The sequence below is a fragment of the Artibeus jamaicensis genome, unplaced genomic scaffold (assembly GCF_021234435.1).
Source record: "Artibeus jamaicensis isolate MK-2021 breed Jamaican fruit bat unplaced genomic scaffold, CSHL_Jam_final contig_519, whole genome shotgun sequence".
Lineage (NCBI taxonomy): Eukaryota > Metazoa > Chordata > Mammalia > Chiroptera > Phyllostomidae > Artibeus > Artibeus jamaicensis.
This window is the reverse complement of record NW_026521871.1, coordinates 7,775,043-7,800,685: the sequence shown is the minus strand read 5'-3', so window position 1 is coordinate 7,800,685 and position 25,643 is coordinate 7,775,043. Positions and strand designations below refer to the sequence as shown.

Sequence of the window (25,643 nt, the reverse complement as noted above, 5' to 3'; positions counted from 1 at the left end):
TGATAAAAGCCTTCTTCCCACCTCTGTTGCCTCTCCACCCACTTCTCACTGTTTTCTCTACCTCCATTCCAGATACTAACTATATTAATAGTGTCCTGTATATGCTTTTTGTATGCAGATCCAAATAGATATGAATTTATATTCTTATCTCCCCTCCGCTTGTTTTGCACAGAGGGTTAAATCCAGTCAGTTTGGGCTGTTTGCTTTTGTAAGACCTGGATACCTGTTTGGTGCAAAGTACCAAGATTCACAAGAGAGTGAATCTTGGTTAGATGATAATTTTGTACTGAGATCAATTTCAGGTCAAACACCAGCACTGCCAAGTCTTATGTAACCAACAGAAGCTGAGCCTTCAACCAGCTTCCATAACGCTGCAGTGAATGCAATCGGAGGTCCACTGCAGACAGTTCTTTAAAAGACAAGTTCTCACTCTCAAAATCTCTGGGAAAAATGCATATTTTCTGAAGACATAAAATTATAAACTTTATTGAGCTTATCTACTGGAGTGAAAATAATGTCTGCACAAAACCATGTTTGTTACTGTTAACTTCTGCACCACAATTAAAATCAAAAGAAATTTTTAAAAATTGTCAACTCCATCAAATTCACTACTTCAGAATCCATATCTTCTTTAAAATCATAGTAGCACTTCAATATGATTAAGACTCAAATGATGAAATTTGGTTGGTTGAAAACTTAACTAAACCTACATCTTTTTCTTTCTTTTTTTTAGTATAAAATTTTCATAGTTAGAATTAGCCAGCTGGACTCAGTTAAGATGATCCCAATTTTGCTGGCAATATCCAAAGCATCATAGTCGGGAGCCAGCCGAACATATGCTTTCTTCTCCTCATCAGGCCTGATCAGGGTGTCGACCTTGGCCCTGTCAATGTCATAGAGCTTCCTCACAGCCTGTTTGATCTGATGTTTGTTGGCCTTGATGTCCACAGTGAACACAAGTGCACTGTTGTCTTCCATCTTTTTCATGGCTGACTCAGTAGTCAGGGAAACTTTATGATGGCATAGTGGTCAAGCTTGTTTCTCCAGGGGGCGCTCTTCTGAGGATATTTAGGCTGCCTTCGGACCCGCAGGGAGGCCTCCAGAAGGTGGGTGATATGCAGATCTTTTTTGTGTGTGTGGCTGTGGATGCCTTTCAGCACTGCTTTCTTTGCCTTTAAAGCCTTTGCCTTCGGCTTTGGGAGGTCCAGGGGCTTCCTTCTTCACTTTGGGTCCCACCTTTGTGAAAAGGCCCTCCACCATTTTCAAGTAGATTTACAAATAGGAAAAATTGTGATTTTAGCAGAGATCAGTCCATTGGAATTGCCAACACTGAACAGCTGTTAGAGTATTAAGAGTCCTGAGATCATATGAACTGTAGGCTCCTTTAGACTGTCTTCTGGTGTTCTTTCTTCCCAGAGATTTGTGGGTGTGTGGAGTGATACTGATACGAGCAACAGCAACCTTGGTGAGAGTCCAATTCTTCATCTCCACCAGTAGAAAATTACAAGCAACACTGCCATTAAGTCTTTTGATGCTTTTCCTGGCAATTAAAGTGTCTCTGCAGGGAAGTCTCACTCCAGGACACCTGCGCTGTGCACAGCCCCAGTCCTGCCCGCATGTCCCTGGCTGCTCCCCCTAGGTTTCAGGTGTCGATGAAGGTGGTCCACCAGACCGTAGACCAACTCTCTGCAAAAGGAAACCATCTTTGTCCTGGCCTTTCTGGGGTCCTTCCCAGGCTTACTGGCAGCCATTTCAATTCTGCAGAAGCTCAACCAGTCCAAGCAGATAAGGACTAGTCAGACACCCAGTGAGATCCCACTGCTGACTCCTCCTTAGCATTGCCATTCAACTGCTAGAAATGTATTAACAAAAGGTTATTATGTGTCATGCTTCTTAAGAAAACACCCCTGTGCCCTTCCTAGTTTAGAGAGATTATGTAGTGACATATATACCACAGTATCCATGTGGCATGAATATTGGTATTCTTTTACTTAGTGCTCCTTGAGGGTGAAGCTCTGGGGGCCTCCAGAGTCAGGTATGGAGGAGGAAAGCCAGGTCTCACCTTGAGGTGAGACTGTAGAGAGGAACTGTGCCCCCACTTCTCTAGAACTTGCTGATTTGACTTGGCATATATTTTTCCTTCCCAGGTACTGGCGGCGGACATTGGGCATGCAGGTCCGCTATGTTCAGCATGAAGACTATCAGTTCTGTTATTCCTTCCGTGGCAGGCCTGGGTGCAAACCTTCCCTCCTCATGCTCCACGGGTTTTCTGCACACAAGGACATGTGGCTCAGCTTGGTCAAGGTGCAGTAGAGAAAAGTATTTCCACTTGGACATATAGTCATCAGCAATGGTAGAAAGCAAAGGAAAACCATAACTGTGGCTCAGGTTATCTTAAAACTAATATAATATTTATTAAATTTTACCAGACAGAATTTATTGAGTTGAATGTTATTTGTAAAATCTGTCCCTTAGAAATCATTTCACCTTATAAGAATTTCTTAGGAAAGATTTCTGACACTTGACTTCATCTCAGAACAGTCATTATCAGGGTTAAGCTTTAAAAAAATCACTTGTTCTTGGCCCTGGCTGGTATAGCTCAGTGGATTGAGCGCTGGCCTGCGAACTAAACAACTGCAATTCAGTCCCCAGTCAGGGCACATGCCTGGGTTGCAGGCCAGTCCCCAGTAGGGGACGCATGAGAGGCAACCATACATTGATATTTCTCTCTCTTTCTTCTTCCCTTTCCCTCTAAAGATAAATAAATAAAATCTTAAATATATATATATATAAAATCATTTGTTCTTTTATGCTCCAAGTATCTCCTCTTCCTTCCCCTACTTCTCCCTTTTGCTACCTCCTTATTTTTATTTTTAGATTATGTTTATTCATTTTCAGAGAGAGAGGGAGGGAGGGAGGGAGAAACAGAGGGAGAGAAACATCAATGTGTGGTTACCTCTCTTGTGAGGTTACCTGGCCCGCAACCCAGGCATGTGCCCTGACTGGGACCCTTTGGTGACCCTTTGGTTCACAGGCCAGTGCTCAGTCCACTGAGCCACACCCACCAGGGCCCTGTATGCTCCTTCTTCTCCCCTCCCTCATCCTTACCTCCTCTTTCTGTTTTTACTTTTTTCTTCTTCATTAGCCACTTAGAGAAGTTATCTTGATTTGGCAGCTTTCTGGGATAGCTTTCTAAATGACTCACTTTCTGTCCTGGTTTACTCAGGTGTGGCAACTTCCTTTACTTGGGAGGAGTGACCAGCTGGTGATGGTGGAGGCTAGGAAAGGTCTTGGGAGGGAAGCCTCCGGGCCTCCCACTTCAAGCAGGACCATACCTGACTGATCTCAGGGATGATCTGTACCAGAAGGAAAAGGCCCACATATCCTGCAGTTACTTGTGTCTTTATTTTCAAACTCCACTATGAGGACAGCAATCCCTGTGCCTTAACGAATCCCTCACTTCCTGTCCCCACTCCAGATAAGCCTCTTAAAAATTTTTTTTTATTGTAGTTCAATTACAGTTGTCTACATTTTTTAAATCTTTAAAAAATATTTTATTTTTGACTTCCGCCAAGATAGAGGCATAGGTGGAAGCACTGCGCCTCCTCACACAACCAAGTTTAAAAACAACAAAGTTTTAGCAACAAAAACGCAGCCAAAACCACAGAAAATTGAACTATACGGAAGTCTGACAACAATGATCCCTTCAGCCAAACCAATAAGAGGGGCAGAGCCTGCAGCAGAGAGGGGTCGGGCAGGAAAGATCCACTGGACCAACCCGAGCACATGACCCAGGTGTGCCAGTAGCCGTGGGCGGATCCCAGGTGTGGAGTAGTGGGCAGACCCACTGAGGGCACAAGGCATTGGACCCACTGAGGGCTGACCACGGTCACACATTCGAGTGCAGATAAACCGGTGAAGGAGCGAGCGGTGAGACAGACTGTGCAGACCCCAGTGGCAGGAAGCAGCAGAGGGACCACCATTGTCCCTCTCTGACCCCACCCCCACATACAGCATCACAAACCAGCGACCTGGGTGGCCCTACCCTGGTGGACACTTAAGGTGCCTCTCCTCATACATAACAGGCACCAACAGATCAAAACATGGCTCAAGAACAACTCAGCGCCCCAGAGCCGATAAATCTAAGAGATGAAGAAATAGCCAAACTTTCAGATGTACAGTTGAAAACACTGGTGATCAGGATGCTCACAGAACTGGTTGATTTTAGTCACAAATTAGAGACACAAATGAAGGCTAAACTAATTGAAATGAATGGAAATGCACAGGAAACCAATAGTAATGGAAAGGATACTGGGACTCAAATCAAAGGAGTGGACCAGAAAGAGGAAAAAAATGACCAAACAGAAAAGAATGAAGAAACAAGAATTTTAAAAAATGAGGAGAGGCTTAGGAACCTCCAGAACATCTTTAAATGTTCCAACATCCGAATTATAGGGGTGCCAGAAGGGGAAGAGGAACAGCCATGAGTGGAAAACTTATTTGAACGAATAATAAAGGAGAACTTCCCCAATCTGGCAAAGGAAATAGACTTTCAGGAAATCCAGGAAGCTCAGAGAGTCCCAAAGAAGTGGGACCCAAGAAGGAACACACCAAGGCACATCAGAATTACATTAGCCAAGATTAAAATGAAGGAGAGAATTCTAGAAGCAGCAAGAGATAAGGGGACAGTCACCTACAAAGGAGTTCCTATCAGACTGTCAGCTGATTTCTCAAAAGAGACCTTCCAGGCAAGAAGGGGCTGGAAAGAAGTATTCCAAGTCATGAAATCCAAAGACCTACATCCAAGATTGCTCTATCCAGCAAAGCTTTCATTTAGAATGGAAGGGCAGATAAAGTGCTTCTCAGATAAGATCAAATTCAAGGAGTTCATCATCACCAAGCCCTTATTATATGAAACGTTAAAGGAACTTACCTAAGAAAAAGAAGATAAAAAAGATGAACAGTGAAAGGACAGCAAACTCACAGTTATTAAGAACCACACCTAAAACAAAAGCAAACTAAGAGGACAGCTAGATCAGGAGCAGAACCACAGAAATGAAGATCACATGGAGGGTTAGCAACAGGAGAGTGGGAGAAGGAGAAGGGGGGAGAAGGTACAGAAAACAAGTAGCATAGACGGTAGGTAGAAAATAGATGGGGGGAGGGCAAGAATAATAGGGGAAATATAGAATCTAAAGAACTTGAGACACGTGGTCAAACTAAAGGGGGGGAATGGTGGGAGAGGGGTGTGTAGGGTGGAGGGGAATGAAGGGGGGGAATAGAATAACTGTAATGGCATAATCAATAAAATATATTTTTAAAATTTTTTTAAAAATTTAATTTTCTTTTAGAGAGAGGGGAAGAGGTGGAGAAAGAGAGGGAGAGAAATAATGATCAGTTGCCTCTCTCGTATGCCCCCAACTGGGGACCTGGCCTGCAACCCAGGCACATGCCTTGACTGGGAATTGAACTGGCAACCTTTCAGTCTGCAGGCTGGTGCTTAATCCCCTGAGCCATACCAGCCAAGGCCAGATAAGCATCTTCCGTATAATTAGGTATTTGTTTATTAAGAACTGATGTTTCTGAGTTTCCTGGTTAAAAGTGGCACACATTTAAACCAAAGAAGGTGTTTTAGGATAATAATTACCCCAGGAATGACACCTTAATGCAAAAAAAAAAAGTTGAAACCAAAATCAGGGTAATCAGATGTGGTTCTTAAAGAAAGCCTTGTTCCTGTGGACTCTGGAATGGCCAGGCCTGTAGGAGAACAGAACCAGCCCTTCTAGTTCCCAGTCCAGGGTTGAATGACTGGAGTAAGTGGGGAAGGGATGGGGCTAGTACCTCCCAGCTGGTGTCGAAAGTGAGAGTTGCATACCTGCTGCCCAGACCTTTGTCCCCCTTTTTCAGTCAGCTTCCCGATCCTTTTCCATCTATGTATTTATTAATCTTTGGGGTGTCTGCTTCCTACGAGGCTACTAGCAATGCTCATTCCCATCAGATGTTACTAGGGTAAAACTCTGGGTGGCCCAGGCCCATATATCCCCAGGGTTGGCTATCCAGGTTACTTGGGAAGTAGGTGTAACCTTCCCAGGAAAGTGAGCAGACATTTTCTGCCCACCACATACTGACTCTCTTGGCCTGTATGTTCTCAGTTCCTTCCAAAGAACCTACACTTGGTGTGCGTGGACATGCCAGGACATGAGGGTACCACCCGCTCTCCCCTGGATGACCTGTCCATAGACGGGCAAGTGAAGAGGATACACCAGGTAAGCAGAGCTCCACCAAAAATTGCCCAGATTGTGGGTGTTGTCCCCCATTGCATGCCCAAGCCTGGAGAACAGGTAGAAGAGTTTCATACTGGCTCCTAATGAGTCTTCAATGCATTCTGTCAAGTAATTACAAACAGAGTAGCACCCTAGTGGTATCCTTGGCCCACTACGGAGGGCCAGGGCTGATTGCAGCCTGTTCTCCTATAAACCTGTTGCAGTTGTTTGCGACGATCTGAGCATTTTCTCAGCTCTTTGAAGATGGAGTTTAGTATCTGTCAAGACCATTTGCCTAGAGTCTGTTTTTCTGATTACCAAATACATGGTGACAGCAATAGCCCTTCTGCCTAGTTGTGGAAGATGAGGAAGGTGAACTTTTATTTTGTTCTATTTCAGTATCCATCTTCAGCCCCTCTCTGGCTGGCTTTCATGGTCATGAGGCTCATGGACCATTTCAGAATGTAGTAGTCCACAAGCTTCAAATTGACATGAGATGTTTTCCCCAGACAAGGATATGTTTAATGTGTCCTCCCACCCCATGAAATTGTGTTTTGATGAGGTCAGGAAACGTGTCTCTTTGATTCTTTGTTGTATCTTCTATGATTAACTTTAGTTCCTTACACATAACAGGTATCCAGTGAATATTTTTTAGGTAACTGATGTTTATCTGAAACATCAGTGGATGGTTGGTTGGATGGCTGGATGGGCAGGTGGATGGGGAGATGGTTATATGAATGCATATGGTTGGATGGATGAGAATGACTTTGAATTAGGGCAGTAGTCAGCACACCATGGCCCATGGGCTATATTAGGCCTGCTGCCTATTTTTGTAAGCCAAGTTTCATTGGAACATAGCCATGCTCATTCCTTTATGGTGTGTCTTTAGCTGCTTTTGTGCTACAGCAGCAGAGTTGAGTAATTGCAACTCAAATCATACGGTTCATGGAACAGAAAATACTTACACTCAGGATGTTTATAGAAGAGTTTGCTGACTCACAAAATAGGAGAATCTTTGGGTTTGTGCTCATAAATAACCCCCCAGTCACTTGTGCCAGATAAAGATAAGTGCACACCTGCCTTGGGCTCTTCTGGGTAATGGACCTAGTAGAGTTCCAGACCGCCTTTCATCATAGCCCTTTTCACTGGTCTGCAGAGGCAATAGAGGCTTTTTGATCTGTAATCACTGTTGTCACTGTCTACGGCTCAATAACCAAGCATCCTTCTCGTTTGCCTTCCCAGTTTGTGGAATGTCTCAAGCTGAACAGAAAACCATTCCACCTGATAGGTTCCTCCATGGGTGGCAGCGTGGCCGGGGTGTATGCTGCTTACTACCCATCAGATGTCTGCAGCCTGTCTCTTGTGTGCCCTGCTGGTGAGTTACCAAGCTACAATGTCTCCATGAGTGACTCGAGCACAACAGAGTCTGAATCTCTGAAGGAACAGGTGGCAGTGTCTGCTCTGACTGGTTCTTAGCATCATCTTTTGTTGTGACCTTTGGAGATAGGCAATACTTTTGTGATAACTAACCAAACAACAGTTATCTGGCCATAATCCCAAGACACTGACTTATAAACTGTAGAGCCAGACTTGTTCCACAAAGAATTTGGTGGTTAATTAAAATGTGTATAGTACTTTGTAGCACAAAAATGCTTTGAAATATAGTGATAATAGTAATATCTAACATTTATTGAGCTCTTCTGAGCTAAGCTCTTTATATAGAGGTAATTCTCACCATAGTCATAACCTTATGAGGTAAAGAGGCTATTATTATGCCTCTCTTCTTTTTGGCTGAAAATTCAAAGACCTTTATTCATTACAAGGTCTTTTTTTAAAAAATCAGCAAACTTTTGTTTCTCTGTTCTCATTTGTATACATGTCAACTTGAAGTATAACATGTCCCCAGGAATCATGATCTGAAGTTAGATTTTTAAAATTCATTTTTTACATAAATTTTTAAACTTGGATGTATAATATATTAGAGAGAAAATCTTAATTTTTTCTTTTTTCCTTCTCTTGCTTCCTTTCTCTTTGGTACCTCATTGGAGTTTGACTTACATAAATTTTAAATGTACTATCTCAGTGATTTTTTACATATGTAATTATATCCAGATCAACATATTATTAGTAGGAACGTTGAGGTACAAAGAAATTACTTTAGTGCCTGAGCCAGAATAGGTACCGATCCTAGGCTGTCCAGCTGTAGAACCCAAGCTGTGACTTTTCTGGAAGTCCTTCTGTGTTTACTCCCTCCTTTGTGTGATTCATGTCCACTGTCTGCTTTACCAACTAGAACCCAGCTTTAAGTTGAACATGTGTACCTTCCACTAAAACACAGCTAAACTGGCCCTTAAAATCTTTTGGTTACTCTGAAAGTAAATAGTTTTCAGGTCTGTTAAGGACATTGAAATTGAAGTCAAGCTCCCAATGGATTTTCTCTTCTCCTCTTCCCAAGCACCATGTCTGAAATCATTTGGTCTTTTAGTAATAAAGTTTGAGAATTGGAGAAACATCCCCTATGGAAGGTTATTAGATTTTAAATCACTTATGAAAGGTCAGAGCTAACTGGCTTTTTTGAGTATATGTTCATTTGTTCAAAGAGTTTTACGCCTGAGTTTCAATTGGAAATTTAAAATTCTTTGTATGTGAAAATGGAAAGGTAAACTTTTTTTACTTTGAAAAAAGTTTACACTTGCAGAAATGTTATAAAGGTAGTACAGAGTTCCACCTGCCCTTCATCCAGGTTCCCCATTGTTAACAGCTCACATGACCACAGTGAACTTGTCACAACTGAGAAACCAGCACCGGTACGTCACTATGAACTAAACTCCAGGCTTTCCTTGGATTTCATTAGTTTTTCCATTAATGTCCTTTTTCTGTTTGAGGGTCCAGTGCAGGATACCACATGACATGTAATCGAGGATTATTTTTAAGACAGAAGGAAATAAATCATGTAATCTGCCCATCTGGCCTTGTGCAGGCCACATTATATTCCCGTGTTAGATTTGAAGGTGTTACTGAAGACAGGAGATGTATAATGTGTGGATTTCTGTAGCCTAGAATTGAGACCATTGCCTTTCTAAAATCTAGTTCTTCAGCTAAGTTATACACCTGGAAATCTGCTCACTGTTGGAAGTGAAATCGGTTTTGCCCTCCTGTGTATGCACCAGCTTGTGTGAACTGTGGCGCGTCACGCTCCAGGGTGCAGGAAACAACGGTCCATCTCTCAGAGCTTTTCGGTGTCAGCCATTGCCTGACGCTGTCCTGGAGGGAGACTGTGTGGAGGGCAGCCACTGCAGGGGGTGGCTCAGAATCAGACTTGCTCTCACCATGTTTTGTATATTAATCTCAAATGAGAGATTACTGCCCTGATTAGTATGCCTCAGTTGGTTGGGCTTCATTCTCTGAAACGAAGGGTCGCCAGTTCGATTCCTGGTCAAGGCACATAACTGGTTTGCAGGTTTGGGCCCCAGTCAGAGATCAATGTTTCTCACACTGATGTTTCTCTCCCTCTCTTTCTTCCTCTCTCCCGCTCTTTCTAAATAAAGGTTTAAAAAGAGAGAGAGAGAGATTACTAAGTGAGTCCTGGCCAAGGGGAGTAGTCGGTCCCTTAAATTCTGTTTTCTACCATCATGCATTTTGTGAGACCTGCCCTCAGTGACACAGCTGTGAAAGGGGCTCAGGCACGTCATCTCCCAGACTGATGCTTCTTAAACTATCATACAGTTAAGTCTCCTGACAGCTCTTAGAGTGCAGAGTCTGAGTCGGGAGCTTGGGGTGGGCGAGAGTCTGTGTTTCCTATCTGCTCCCAGTGCTGCGGGTCCTTGGACCACAGCTTGAGGCACCAGTCCCTAAAATATCTTGAAGGATTTTTCTGTGTTTCACCTCAGAGTGTGGTTTTGAACTTTGAGCAAGGACGGCATTACCATTTAAAAGGGAATCTGGAGCCCTGGCTGGTTTAGCTCAGTGGATTGAGCACAGGCCTGCGAACCAGAGGATCATGGTTTGATTCCCAGTCAGGGCACATGTCCAGGTTGCAGGCAGGTTCCCTGCAGGCCAGTTCCCAGCAGGGGATGCATGAAAGGCAACCACACATTGATGTTTCTCTCCCTCTCTCCTTCCCCTCTAAAGAGAAATAAATAAATAAATAAAATCTAAAAATAAAATAAACAAAAGGGAATCTGGTATAAAAAAAACCCCAGACACCTGAAATATATTGGCTCTTGGCTGATACTAGAATTTCCCTCGACAAAATGGGGGTTGTTAAGAGGGTGGATGGATTGCCAAGCAGTGTATGTTTGAACCCCACAGGCCTGAAGTACTCAAGTGATAATCAGTTCATACAAGGGCTCAAAGAAATGCAGGACTTGGCCTCTGCAGAGAAGATTCCTCTGATCCCAACCACCCCAGAAGAGATGAGTGAATTGCTCCAGCTCTGCTCCTACGTCCGCTTCAAGGTGCCCAAGCAGGTACTGTGATCTGAGCAGCAAAATGCCTGCTTTCTGCCAGAGGCTGAGGGGGCCAGCACCAGCTTCCTTCACGCACCCCTTCCCTTGTGCTTATCTCTTTATCCATCCTCCTGTGTCTGTGCGGTGTCTGCGACACATTGGGCACCGTGCTGGCCGCAGCGGTAAATAAATAACACAGAAGTGTCCCTGGGTGGACACAGGCTAGTGGGAGGCAAATAATTAAAAAGTAAACAAATTATTACAAGTTATAATACATTCTCTAGGGGAAATGAAGCTGGTGCAGTGGATAAAAACAGGGAGTCAGAGGAAGATTTAAGAATCCTCATTGAGGGAACAGCATGTTCAGAAGTGAAAAAAACGTAGGCAAGGTCAGACACTAGAAGGATCCCAGGTCAGTTGGAGCCTAGAGTACAAGGGAGAGAATGGGATGGATGACTTTGGAAGGGAGGTATGGACTAAATCAAAGGGTCTCGATTTATTTTAATCTCAGAACTACTTTATACTCTCAAAAATTATTGAAAACCCCAAAGAGCTTTTGTTTGTGACAATTATAACTATGGATCCATTTATCATATTAGAAATTAAAACTCAGAAAAACTTAAAACAGAGTCACATTACCCCTTGTTATGTAGGCTCTGAAAAACAATATGCTTTTGAGTGAATGAAAGCGAAAAAGGCAAGTAACATTTAGTATTATGAAAATAGTTTGACCTCACAGCTTCCCAAGATCCACTTTGAGAGCCACTGGGCTAGATCATGGAGGGCCTTATGGGTTATGGGGAGGAGTCGGGGTTTTCTAAGTACAGTAGGAGAACCCCTGAAGGACTGTGGGGGAGTACAGACAGAAGCAGGGAAACCCAGTAGGGTGTCCTTGTGGCTTAAAGACAATGGCTGCATGCAAAGATGATGGTGGTAAAGTGGAGCCAGGAGATCTGAAATGCTTCGGGAGGAAGAACAGAGAGGACTTAGTGGCAAACTGGAGGTGGAGGATGAGGGAAGGTGAGGAGTCACAGGTACTTCTGGTGCTTGGGTTGGATAAACACAGCATTTTCTGAATAGGAAGAGGAGAGGGAGTGTGAGTTTGGGGGACAAGCTAAAGGCTTCATTCGGGGTGTGTTAAGGTCGAGTTGCCTGTGAGGCCTCCAAGTGCTGGTGTCAAGCAGGCAGTTGGATATACAAGTATTGCCGAGGGAAGTCTGGTCCAGAGCTAGACATTTTGAGCCACCAGCCAATGATTATATTAAAGGACCTGGGTCTGCATGAGGTCATCTTGGGAAAGAGTAGAAAACCAAGAGAGGATAATCCATGGCCGAGGCTTCTTAACAGCAAATCATCTCTGTTGTGGGAGCTGGACCCTGCCTCAGGGTGCGGTAAGTCCTGCTAGGAGGCGAAAGAATGGGCTCTATTCAGAGGTTGTGAACATAGCTCAGTTAACAGGTGTATCCTGTCTCTGAGAAGCTCCGAGGACCTGATTCTGTGGTATGTTTTATCCTTGACATCCTTTTTAGTTGTGAAGCTGCGCTGATTTCCTCCCAGCACCTATCTCTTCCCAGAATAGAGTGGACAAACAGTGTTTTTTTTTTTTTATATTATTATTTATATTAGAGGGGAAGGGGGGGGGGGATTTGGGTGTTTAAAAAATTCCAAGTTTTGAGTTGTCAGGGATATGAAAATACCAGGAGAAAAGAAATGGCAGCTCCAAAGTCTTTCCCTTTTAGAAGAAAAGGCGCACCCAAGCACCCAGCCCACTGTGTCACGTTGTGTTATGATTGTCTGTCTGTCTGTTTATATCTTCTACTCTGAGCTCTGTAAGATCAGGGACTTTGTCTTAACTGCCTGTTCATCCCCAGCCTTTGGCATAGTACTTGCATGCAGTAGGTGTTAGGTATGGATTGGATGGATCAATGGCTTCAAGGATGCCTGGATAATGCAGGAATGGGGAATAGATGTGTGGGTACATGCAGGATAGGCGGATGCATGAATTGATGTATTTTCATGCATAGGTGATTTAGGATGCATGATAGATGATGGGCTGAATGCTTGGTGGCTGGATAGGAGGATGCCTGGAGGATGCAGGGATGGAGATTAGGTGGATTGGTAGATGCAGGTAGATGGATACATGGGTAAACGTATGCATATATGATTCAGAGATGTGGGAAGGATGGATGGATAGGTGGGTGGAGCAGAGGTGAGGAAAGGATGGATGGATGCAAGATGGATATGATGCATGGGTACAGAATAGATAAAACAAAGAAAATGTCTGATGCTGAGCACAGTGTGTTGGGCAGCTTGCCATTGGTCTCACCTCTGGACTTCCAGTTCTAATACTGGTTAGATTCTAGTCCTGCTCCAGAGGGTTGGTTTGGTCCAAATCAGTTATGGCTGATTTTCCCCACTTTAATCCATGCACTGGACTTCTGAGTGCCTTTAAGAGGTTCCAACCATTCCCAGGGAAATGGGAACAGTGCTGGCTGATAATGTGAACCCTGGACCCTACCTCAAGAGCCCTGAAGCAGGAGGAAGAGGAGGGCTGTGTTCTTTCTGCCATAGCCTGCTGTGGGTCAGGATCTGGGTTCAAGAGATCTGGCCTGTCCATTGCTGTAGCTTTCATAGACCTCAGCAGGGATGGAAAAGACAGTGTCAAAAAATAAGCAAGGGACGTTGGAATCCTTCCCACATTCCGAATAGTTTATTTCTTTTTTGTTTAAGAGGCTCATTATCCCCAACAGTTTAATTTTTAATAGACCTTATTCCACATTTCGATATTATTGAGCAGTTAGTTAATATTATACTATATCATGGGAATTCGGAGAACAAGGCCTTGAAAATGTTGGCAATACCATGAATATCTAGACTTTTATTTTCTTCATTGCCCCAGAGCCGTGAGAAGCCTGAAGAAATGAATCTTCTCTTGCCTTCTAACTTTGGATTATTTCTCCTTAGATTCTGCAAGGCCTTGTTGATGTCCGCATCCCTCATAACAGCTTCTATCGAAAGCGTGAGTAGCCCTGCCTTAAGCTTTGAGCTGTGACAAGTGAGGCTTTGTGGGTGGCTGGCTTTTATTTCTAATGTTCTGAGTCTGCTTTCTCGATCCCCTGAAGAGAAGTGGAGGCTGAAACTCGATGACTGCCCTGTGCTGTACAGGGGTGCCCACAGACACAGCCTGGCATTTGCTTACTTTGTTTTCTTTTTCTAAAAAGTGTTTTTGGAACTCATCAGTGAGAAGTCGAGATACTCCCTCCATGAGAACATGGACAAGATCAAGGTCCCAATGCAGGTCATCTGGGGGAAGCAAGACCAGGTATGTAGTGTGTCCCTGGGGCCCCTGTGCCAGTTATTCCAGCATCTGAGGACAAGCAGGTGGCTGTGTGGCCGGTCAGCCTGGCTGGCTGGTTTCCAATACCGGGAAGAGGTGGGATACACCCCGGTCAGGTGCCAGTGTAATATGGCAGCATCGTTCAGTGAGTCGAGAGCAACGACATTGGTCTTTTAGAATGAAAGGCAATTGTAAATCGTTTTTATAAATTATTTTTATCAAAACCATACAGTCACATGGTATAGAGAACTTTAGAGACTACAAAAAGGTTTAAAATGAAAATCCCACATCCCTATTTTCATTTCCTTGAGGCAACACTTACTGTCCTGTGTATATGAGCTTTTTAAGTTTTCTAAGGTAGGGGTTGGCAAACATTTTCTGTGAAGGGCCAGACAGTAGAATCTTTGACTGTGCAGGCATATGGTCCGTCACAACTACCCAACTCTGCTATAGTGGTGCCAGCACATCCATAGACCACATGCAAACCAATGGCATGGCGGAGTCCAGTGAACTTTTTCTTTTTAACAAAACCTGCAGCTCTCCATGTTTGTTTATAGACCGGAAGCCAGCACTTCAGTTCTTTTTCCCACTTTGCAATATGGCTGGTGCAAAAACTGAGAAGCCAGATACTAAGGAGAAGAAATCTAAAGCCAAGAAGGCTGGTGTGGGTGGCAAGGCTAAGAAGGGGAACCTGAAAGCCAAGATACCTAAGAAGGGGAAGCCCCACTGCAGCCCAAACCCTGTCCTAGTCAGAAGATGCGGCAGGTATTCCTGGTCAGCAATGTATTCCTGAAAGGCCTTGTGCAAGAGGAAGTATTCCACAGCTAAATCCAGGATTGAAAGGAAGAAGAAGGAGAAAGTTATGGCTGCTATCACTGAACCAATTTGTAGTGACAAGAATGGTGGTACCCGAGTGGTTAAACTTCGCAAAATGTCTAAATGCTACCCTACTGAAGATGTACCTCAAGAGCTGTTAAGCCATGGCAAGAAACCCCTCGGCCAGCATGTGAGAAAACTGTGGGCCCGAGTCACTCCCGGGACCATTCTGATCACTCGCACTGGGGCCACACAGGCAAGGGGGTGGCTTTCCTGAAGCAGCTGAGCAGTGGCCTGCTACTTGCGATTGGACCTCTGACCCTTCATTGAGTTCCTTGGCGTAGAATACGCCAGAAATTTGTCATCACCACCCCCACCAAAATTGGTATCAGTGGTGTGAAAATCCCCAAGAATCTCACTGATGTTTACTTCAAGAAGAAGCAGCTGCACAAACTGAGATACCAGGATGGGGAAATCTTCAACACCGAGAAAGAGAAATACAAGATTACAGAGCAACGCAAGGTTGATCAGAAAGCCATGGACTCACAAATTCTGCCAAAAATCAAAGCTGTTCCCCAGCTCTAAGGCTACCTCTGCTCTGTGTTTGATCTCACAAATGGGCTTTATTCTCACAAAATGAAGTTCTAAATTTCTTTAAAAAGATTTTATTTATTTATTTATTTTTAGAGAAAGGGAAAGGGAAGGAGAGAGGGAGAGAAATGTCAATGTATGGTTTCCCCTCGTGTGTCCCCTGCTGGGAACTGGCCTGCAACCCAGGCATGTGCCCCGACTGGGAATCAAACTGGCGACCCTTTGGTTCACAGCCCATGCTCAATCCACTGAGCTACACCAGCCAGGGCCTAAATTTCTTTGGAAAACCCTAATTACAAAACTGATCTGTTAAAAACAGCATTCATGATGCTGAGGTATTTAAAATTAAAGGCCCGTTATTTTATGAAATGTTCCTCAATTTAAGTTTGTTTGCTCCTACCGCATGATTAACGTCAGGTTATATTATATTCCGAGGCTAAAATATGAGAGTCACAAAGGTTAGATCCTCAGACACACAGCAGGGTGTTGCCTGGTTTCTTCATTGTAGGGTTACTGTTTCTCCCCTTGCACCCAATCAGCAGGCTGCGGGACGACACTCTGAGACCGTGCAGATAGAGAGACTGCTCCTCCTCAAACATTCCCTCTAGATTTACCACCCATGAGTGATTCTTGCCCAAAACAATGTTTTACATCCTTCTTCTTTTTAAGATCTGTATAGTATTCCGTCGTGTGGTTCTGCCATCATGTTTTTAATTAGTGCCCTTCTGACAATCAGGTCATTTCCAACTTTTTGCTATTTTTTAAAAAATATGGAATGCTTCATGAATTTGCATGTCATCCTTGTGCAGGGACCATGCTCATCTCTGTATCATTCCAGTTTTTAGTATATGTGCTGCCGAAGCGAGCACAGCTTTTTGCTATTAAACAGTAGCTCGTTGAGCACCATCATGCGTGTGTTTGTGGAACGTGAAAACATACCTGAAGGGCAAATCTCTAGACGTAGAATCACTGGGTCAAAGAGCATGTTTTGTCAGATGGCTTTATGTTCCTTTGCAAGGGCTGCGTAACAAAGTACCACACACACTGGGTGGCTTGAACAACAGAAATTGATTGTCTCTTAGTCCTGGGGCTAGAAGTCTGAAATGAAGGTGTCGGTCAGCAGGTTGGTCCTTCTGGGAGCTGGGAAGGGGAGTATGTTCCATGTCTCGCCCCTAGTGCATGATGGTTTGCTGGCAATCTTTGTTGTCCCTTGGCTAACAGGTGCCTCACCCTGGGTGCCATGCCTTCATCTTCAAATGGCATCCCCCTGCTCCTCTGTGTCTCTGTGTTTAAATGCCCCCTTTTTGTGAGGAGGCCAGTTTTACTGGTTAGAGACCCACTCTGTTACAGTATGACCTCATCTTAACTAATCACATCTTCAGTGATCCTGCTTCCACACAAAGTCACATTTTGAAGTACCAGTAGTTAGAACTGTAACATATGAATTTGGGGAAGACACAGTCAATCTATAATAAACCCTCCAAAGAAATACACATTTATATCCAAAAGCTCCTTTTCTCCTTCTTTTAAAAAATTTTATTGATTGATTTTAGAGAGAGGGAAACATCGATTTCTTGTTCCATTTACTTACGTATTTATTGGTTGTTTCTTGTACGTGCCCTAACCAGGGACTGAACCTGCAGCCTTTGTATCAGGCTGATGCTCAAACCAAATGAGCCACCCAGCCAGGGCCAGAAGCTCCTTTTTTGGCTTGTTTATAAAGTTATTCTCAAGTTTAATGCAAGACGAGGCAGTGAGAAAAGGCCCACAGGCAGACAGAATTACAGTGGATGTTAGAGAATATCCTGGAGTCTTTGCCGTTGAATATTATGAGGGAAGGATATTATAGAAAAGCTGTCCCCATTGAGACAGTTTCTCTAAGGTCCCCACGTGAAAGCCACCATTGTGAGCCCTGCCGGGGTGGTGGCACATACCAACTGTGTCTGCTGGTGAAAGCACAGGCAGGATGTCAGGCTGTAGCCACCAAGGCTTGTGACTGTGGGGGAGTGGAGAGGAGGCCTGGAGGAGAAGCCAGGCCCTAGCCTGCCGCCCGCCGCGGGTGCGGGTGCGGGTGCGGGTGCGGGTGCGGGAGAGGGAGCAGTGACGGCATCCAGACTGCAGCTGCCCCAAACCAGCCAGGTGTGGCCCGGCTGCACAGTGCAGAGTGAGGGTGTGGGGAGAGGAGGGGTGCTCACGTGCTCCTGGATGCAGCAGCCAAGATGCTCAAAGAAGCTTTGTATGCCCCTGAGAAGTAGGACTCAGGCTGGGCCAGTGGGAGTCATTCAATCAGAAATCAGAGGCAGAACAATGAAGGCCTTTCTTCATTGTAAAAATCCCCAAGATAATTTTTGTTTCTCAGGCACCAACAAGGAGAGAGAGCTGAGAACCCAGCACCCTGCAGAGACACTGCAGAAACTAGATCACTGGCTTTGGAGTCTCGAAGTCTGGAGTGCAGCCCTGCCTTTGCCCTCTATTAGCCTGTGACCTTGAGCAAGTCACTTGGCTGCTCTAAATCATAGGTTTCTCTTCTACTACTGGGGTGATTGTGAGGCTGAAGTCAGACAACATATAGGGTGGGGCAAAAGTAGGTTTACAGTTGTTCATATGGAAAATAATACAGTAATAAAAATGCAAGAATAAACTTTCATGTATTCACAACTATAAACCTAGTTTCGCCTTATCTCATACATGCAGGTGATCTTTCTCCAGTTATCAGAAATAAAAGGAGTTACTTATTATTCACAGCCTTTGCCTCTGATAGCTGGTTTCTGTCCAAGGTCCAGAATTGCCTCTGGGACTCTGGGAAAAGAGCCTAACATTCCATGGGCTTGCTGTAAATATAATCAGATCCTTATGTGTTCTCTGGACCATCCTGAGGGCGGAGGCTTCAGGGTCCTTTATTTCATGGCCTTTTGCTACCCAAGCTGGCTTTTTCCTACTCTGTCATCAACATTTGGTGTCACAGGCTCACCTCCAGCCAGGCGGAGTTCAGGCTCCCTCTTCTTTGGACCCCTGTAGGCCGGCCGCGGTACTGCACACCCGCAGGGGAGCTGTGTGCACTGTCGTCTTTGTGAAGGACGCCCCCTGGCTTCGGCGGTCCACTGGCACACAACTGAACCTGGCAGACCTTCCTGAGAGGATTTCTGCACACGCGTGTGGAAATCTATATTCAGTCCACCAGAGGGGGATAACCTGGGGGAGATAAACAAAGTATTTCTCTTTATGTCCCTTCTCCCTGCCAGCACAGTGCCTGCTACAAGATACCCAGAGTGCACAGAGAATGAGTGGGTAAGACGAACCCGCCAGCTGACTGCCTATACATTTAAGTCAACTAACAGATATTTACTGAGCACCTAGTATGTGCCTGACACTGTATTAGACCCTGGGGATGCAGTAGGGACCAGGACAGGCAGGATCTGCCTCCAGCATCTTATAGTGCACCTGCCACTATAACCCATTCACGGATCTCCCACCCTCTTCCATGAATTCTACTCCTCTCTGCTCCCTCAGCTTTCCGGACCCTTCCCCATCAGAACCCTTGTGACATCACACTGTTTTGTCTGATGACCTCTCTGTCTTCCCTACCAGGCCAGAACCTCCTCACAGGCAGGGCCTGTACTTTTCTACTTCAGTAATGCTGGTAGCATCCCAACTGCTGCCATTCAGTTGCAATATAAAACATGAGACATGCCTGGCTAGTGTAGCTCAGTGGACTGAGCACGGGCTGTGAACCAAAGGGTTGCCGGTTCGATTCCTGGTTAGGGCACATGCCTGAGTTGCAGGCCAGGTCCCCAGTGGGGACCACGTGAGAGGCAACCACACATTGATGTTTCTCTCTCTCTTTTTCCCTCCCTTCCCCTCTCTCTAAAAACAAATAAATAAATAAAATCTTAATTATAAAAAAAAACCCACGAGACATGCCATCACTTCTCTCAGAGAGCCAGAGCCCTAACACTTAAGTGACTTGATCCTAAAAACCAGGTCTCAGTAGGAATTCTGTCCACTGAGTGCGCCCAGGTATCTGAATCTTTTCCATGGTTTCCTTTCTTGTCTTACAGGTGGTCAATGTGTCTGGGGCAGACACGTTGGCCAAGTCGATCGCCAACTGCCAGGTAGAACTTCTGGAAAACTGTGGGCACTCAGTTGTGGTGGAGAAACCCAGGAAGACAGCCAAGCTCATCGTCGACTTTTTAACTTCTGTGCACAATCTAGAAAACAACAAGAAGCTAGACTGAGGCCTGGACTGCAGCCTGCAATCCGCACACCACATCTGCTCCCACCTCCCAAATCTGATGCAGCCACCACTTCTCAGGGATTCTGCCCCAGGGGGGTTCAGAGCACCGGCATCCCAAGGAAGCGGGTCCCCTGTCTCCAGTCAGATCCACAGAGCTTTGGGGGCCACAAAAAATCTCCAAGGTGTTTTTCACAAAAAAGGAACTCATGTGAGACAAAATAAGAAAAGCTAGCCTTCAGATCTACCAAGAAGTCTTCAAATTCATGTCACAAAGCTGCCACCTTAAACCATAATCACCCAGGACATCATTTTCTTTAAAACATTTCTTACACCCTGAAACATGAGGTATTTCTGTTACTTCAGATGTTCTTTCCTGCATGGTCAGTGGCTGTTGTAGGGACATTAGTCCCTATTCCCTGAGCCTCTCGTTTATATCTTAAGTTTTACATAGAGACGCAGTCCATTCACTGCAAGACCAGGTTGGAAAATGGCAAGCTGCAGAAAATACTTACACACGTATATATTGCTCCACCTTGGCCAGCCCTGGGAGCAGCAGAGAACATACTGACACATGGGGGCTTTAGTCAGCACCCACATGTCAGGTGTACCATGAGGGAACTCAGTGAAGAACACCTGGCAGGGTGGGTTTCCTGGGAACAGTGTGATTTTATAAATAGGACTAATGAAGCAGTAATGTTCTAAGTAAGTAATCAGATGTGAGTTCTAAGTAATCAGACTTAGAACTCAAGCACTTGAGTTCTAAGTAATCAGACACACAAGCACAACTCTTTTCCAAGTTGCTGTGTTTCTGAAAACCCTGGGGTGTAGCATACTGTTTGGTTAATGAATTCTGTGAATTATGTGGACAGTAATGTGATTGAAAAGAAGTCTAAACAACTGTAAATGACCACAGTGACATGAAATAAGTGTCCTAAGCCTAGATCAACAACATGCAGAGAGTTGCTATTTCTAAGCTCTTCATTTTGTGCAACATGGGTGGATTTTCTGTGAATTTGCGTTAAGTGTGTTTTAAAGTAAGGCTTACTCTACAGGCACTGGATAATTCCTTGAATGATTTACTAGGTTCATTTTAAGAAACCATTTTTAAATTTTTTTATGTAATTGAAAGAGTATATCAAAAACAGAGGCAAGAGTCATCAAAATTTTCCTTTTGACCCTCTTCTGTTGCATTTAGGAATCCAAAAATCCCAGGAGGTTGACTCTTCCAAGTCATTTTACAGATAATCTCTCCAGCCAAGTAATTCTGGAAATAAAGCAAGATGAACTTAAGTTTAAATTGGAATTCAGGACTTGGTCCGAATATTTTAATTTATCAGAAAAGAGTGAGGTCCTGGCTGGGTAGCTTAATGGGTTAGAGTGTTATCCTGATACGTCAGGGTTGTGGGTTCAGCTCCCCGTCAGAGCACATATTTACACAAGAATCACCCAGTGAATGTACAAATAAGCGAACCAACAAATCTATGTTGCCCCCCTCTCTCTACCCGCTTCCTCTCTCTAAAAATATTTTTAAGTGAAATATATTACAAACAAGATATGAAAATATGATGTATCAGACTTGTGGGACGCAGCTAATGCAGTGCGCAGAGGGAGTTTCACAGGCCTCTATAAGAAGAAAGGCTGAAAAATCAGTAATTCAAGCTTCCATTTTAAGAAGTTAGAAAAGAAATAGTAAATCAAAACCTAAAAAAAAAGAAATAGGAAATAGTACCGATGAGAGAGAAAATCAGTGAACTAGAAAAGCAAGTAGATAGGCATGCTACTTGTTCCAATCTCCCATCTTCACCAAAAGTTCTGAGCAGAGGAAGGTTCCGGGAGAGGGGGTTGGTCTTGATGGGTCTAGGTGGTAAGAGATGGTTTCCTCAGGGTCATCGAAGAGGCCCAGACCTGGATCAGAACCTCAGATCAGAAGCCCTGCAAGGTGGAAATAGTCAAGGGCTCAAATAGAAGACAAACTTACACACAAGGGCAGCCCCGTCAGACTGCTGTGTCTCCTGCATCAGTCATGCCTGGTGTTAACTCTGCCCTGGACAAGAAGCCTGGACTAATGGCAAATTGAGTCCCAACCACTGCCTGCCCCCCTGTCTCTTCAACACCTGCCCAGAGGATCCATCCTTCACACCCATAGGCAGACTCCAGTCAGTCGGGCTAGGAGCCCGCTTGCGATTGATTCCTGGGGCTTTCCACTGTTATTTCAGAAGTTTCTGGTGATGAACAATCCCTCTCTCCTTTCTGAGACTGTCATGAAAGGCACACACCACAGGGCCCAGCATGGTGTGGCGTGCAGGCAACCAGCTGGCTATACCAGCAGGCCCTTCACAATCACAAAAGGGGAGAGTGGGGCACATGGGGGAGCCATGCTTTTCTGCTTTGGGTTCTTCCTAGAACAGTGGGGCCAGAATTGCAAGGGCCAAGAGAGAACTTTGTAAACCTGCTTCATGGGTTTGTCACAAATGACTCTTACATGGTCTCCTCAGACTTCCAAACAATGCTTTCTGGTGGTGGAAGAAGAGGCGGGGGCTGTGTCCTGTTGCAGACCCCATCCTTTCTTGTCCCTCCCCGTGGCTCATTTGCTGGTGATCCTGAGCTGCTTGCTATTCAGCCCAGGGAACCTTTTTGATTTGTCCAAAGGAGACTTCCAGAAAGTACTGGGAGATTGTAATGTACGTCAGGCCAGGCTTGGAGACACTAGTCTAAGCGTTTTCCTTGTAGCACCTTATCAAACTCTCACACAGACCTGAGAGGTTCATATGACCTGTGCCAAGGAAACTGAGGCTTAGACCTCTCCTCCCCAAGGTAAAGCGTCTTGCCCAAGGTCACACAGGTAACAAGTAGAGTGAAGACTCTTGGTTTAGGATTGAAGGTGACTTGCAAAAACAGTGCTTTCACTGGTTCACATGAGAGCTCTCTGCCCCAATTCCCAGTGGGATCTGGTGTGGGGGTGACTTTCCTAGAAAGTCCCCCCGTGTGCCACGGATGAAAGTAAACATGACTGAGACATGATATGATCTGCTTGGGGAGGAAAGGTGGCCAGTTTCCCAGAGGAAAAAGGCCTTGAGCAGTGGCCAGTTTCTCAAGGGGAAAAAGGGGTTGAGCTTTTTCCCCCAGAGGCTTTTATTGGGTTGTAATACACAGGAATACAGGGCAGCAAGGATCAAACAGTAGATAACATTTCAAAGAAGTCTGAGGGCTTAGTCTGAGTCAGTGTCTGTCAGGAAAGGGGGTTTTGCAGAAACTTTGGGAGACATACTCATTTCCTGCTTGAACCCTTATCATATGAATGAAAGCACACTTAGCAGAGCAGATTTCACAGGTTTATCAGGAAGTCTTTGTGATGCCAGATTTTCCCTCAGGACATGCTCTAGCAAGGCAAGGAGCTGCACCCCTCCTCATCAGGCTTAAAGGAATTAGAGACAGGGGGTGTTCAGGCTTCAGGGGATTAGAGACAGGAAGTGCTTCTCCCAGAGGACGTGGGGACTCGGGCTTTGTCAAAGCCGGGGGGGGGGGGGGGGCAAGAGTCCATCACTTCCTCTTTGTCACAGCCCCCGAGTCCTTCCATGATGGCCTCCCAAGTGATGGAGTCTGGCCTAGGTTGCCCCTCCTCTGAGGGGTCTTACCTGTCAAGGACTTCCGACCAAGCCTTGGGGGCAGGGAGGAAACTGAGGCAGCATTTGCTACCAGAGACAAGCTTTGTCTCCTGTGGCTGGCATTCCAGAGGTCACTAGCTCATCCTCAGCCATGGGGGGTAGAGTTATGATTCCTAAAACCAGGCAAAGCGGTCCGCAACACACTACCAAGACACAATCTGTTTGGGGAGGAGAAGTGGCCAGTTTCTCCGAGGAAAAAGGCCTGAAGATGGCCAGTTTTTCAGAGGAAAAAGGCCTCGAGCCCCTTCCTCCAGGGGCTTTTATTGGGTTGTAATACACAGGAATACAGGGTGGCAAGGATCAAACAGTAGATAACATTTGAAAGAAATCTGAGGGCTTAGTCTGAGTCACTGTCAGGAACAGAGTTTTAGAGTTTCCTGCTCGAACCCCTAATATAGGAATGAAAGCACTCTTAGCAGAGCAGATTTCACAGGTTTATCAGGAAGTCTTTGTGATGCCAGATTTTCCCCCAGGACATGCTCTAGCAAGGCGAGGAGCTGCACCCTTCTCCATCAGGTAATCAGGCTTAAGTGGATTGGAGACAGGAAGCGCTTCTCCCAGAGAACATGGGGACTTGGGTTATCTCAAAGCCTGAGTTGAGAGTCCATTGCTCTTTGTTGCAGCTCCCCCCCCAAAGTCCTTCCTTGATGGCCTCCCAAGTGATTGTGTCTGGCCTTGGTTGCCCCTCCTCTGAGGGGCCTTACCCATCAAGGACTTCCGACCATGCTTTGGGGGCAGGGAGGAAACTGAGGCAGCATTTGCTACCAATGACAAGCCTTGTCTCCTGCAGCTTTCATTCCAGAGGTTGCTAGCTCATCATTAACCATGGGTGGTAGTTACAACTCCTGGAACCAGGCAGAGTGGTCCACAACAGTCTGGGTCCCTTTTGGCTTATCTGGACAAGGCTAGTCTGTGGCAGGTTCAGCCACAGGTCACTGAGGCCACACCTTAGGCCCTTGCTAAGGATGGTGACTCAGTTGTTCGTTCAGCAAATAGCTAAGGCCTTCCCATTGCCCAGCCTCCTGTTGGCAGAAAACAAGCTCAGCTGGATTCCAGCATCATCCTTCTAAGGGTCCTACAAGGAACAGCCTTCCCTCCTCAGTCCAGCCTTTATAACAACCGGGATGGGTGTCACGCCCTCCCTGGAAGGGCTCATTCACCAGCCAGTACCCTCATCTTTCCCCCATTCTCTGGAAATGGTCATCAGTGTTTGGTTTTCTGGAGAGAAGTTTCTGCAGTTCTGGTTGCCCCAGGGGTCAGAATTGAAAAGCAGTCAGGAGATGTGGCCCTGCTCATAGATGCCTAGGATCAGTGCAGCTGTGCCTTTGAGGGGGAGGTCAAGGCACTGCACTTCTTACCAGCCAGGGGCTTTCCCACTGCCTTCAGACAATCTTCAGATTTTAATTAAACATAAATGCTGAATGTAGGCTCCCTTAGGTAGTTTCTAATTCCTGGGTATTGATCTCAGGACAATCACAGGTTGGTTAATTAATTAACATCATTCTAAAATGATGGGTGCACTTCCATCAAAATGGAGGCCCAGGTAAACACGGCTCACCTCCTCCCACAACCACAGCAAAAATTACAACTAAACTGCAAAACAACTGTCACCCAGAATTGTCAGAAAATCAAGCTGTATGGAAGTCTGACAACTAAGGAATTAAAGAAGAAACATTCATCTAGATGGGTAGGAGGGGCAGAGACATGGAGACACAGATCCGGCAGTCCCACACCCATGTGCGGTGGATAAAAAGCAGGAGGGATGCCTTGGCAGCAAAGGATCCCAGCCCCACATCACAACTCCCAGACTAGGGTTCCAGTGCCAGGAAGACAAGTCCCCATAACTTCTGTCCATAAAGACCAATTGGGGTTGAGGCAGCAGAAGAAACTATGGGATTCTCGGGAGTCTCCTTTTAAGGGGCCCACAACAGACTTACACAGATTCACTTTCTCTGGGCTGTAGCACCAGGGCAGCAGCTAGAAGGGCACCAGTGGCATACAGGGAGAAACTAAAGGGTCTGGCATCAGAGTGAGTTGTGGGATTCGGCTTCCTCCCAGACAAAACTCCAGAGGCCAGGCAGTGGCATTGTCCCCTTTCTGAGCCCTCCCCATACAGAGCCACAGAGTGGTGACCATATTGAAGACTCGCATCAACTTGGTTCACACAGGTTGTCCTGCCCTGGTGATTACTGAAGGCTCCCCCCATCCAAGTTACCCATGTGCTTTTCTTCAATAGGTCATGCTACTATGACAGGGAGTCAAAGCAGCTCTACCTGGTACATAGAAACA

General features: G+C 45.4%; 1 protein-coding gene, 1 non-coding gene and 1 pseudogene across 4 annotated transcripts in view; 2 read left to right on the top strand and 1 right to left on the bottom strand.

Moving 5' to 3' along the window:
- Nucleotides 1-20,992, top strand: part of ABHD6 (abhydrolase domain containing 6, acylglycerol lipase) — a 45,012-nt gene extending 24,020 nt beyond the window's left edge. For 2 of the 3 annotated variants that reach the window (XM_037137366.2, XM_037137365.2), the window contains exons 4-10: nucleotides 2,148-2,304; nucleotides 6,153-6,266; nucleotides 7,506-7,638; nucleotides 10,575-10,732; nucleotides 13,676-13,730; nucleotides 13,933-14,033; nucleotides 19,514-20,992. In XM_037137366.2, the coding sequence (XP_036993261.2) occupies nucleotides 2,148-2,304; nucleotides 6,153-6,266; nucleotides 7,506-7,638; nucleotides 10,575-10,732; nucleotides 13,676-13,730; nucleotides 13,933-14,033; nucleotides 19,514-19,690 (895 nt within the window). In that variant the 3' untranslated portion in view covers nucleotides 19,691-20,992. Of the gene's footprint in view, nucleotides 1-2,147; nucleotides 2,305-6,152; nucleotides 6,267-7,505; nucleotides 7,639-10,574; nucleotides 10,733-13,675; nucleotides 13,731-13,932; nucleotides 14,034-17,814; nucleotides 18,163-19,513 lie in introns of those variants that run through there. The other variant, XM_037137367.2, reaches the window with a different exon arrangement.
- LOC119043379 (60S ribosomal protein L6-like) lies at nucleotides 14,044-17,511 on the top strand (annotated as a pseudogene).
- LOC119043413 (U6 spliceosomal RNA) lies at nucleotides 16,220-16,324 on the bottom strand. The gene has a single exon (XR_005081398.2). It is a non-coding gene; the product is annotated as a U6 spliceosomal RNA (small nuclear RNA).
- Nucleotides 20,993-25,643: the final 4,651 nt, after the last annotated feature.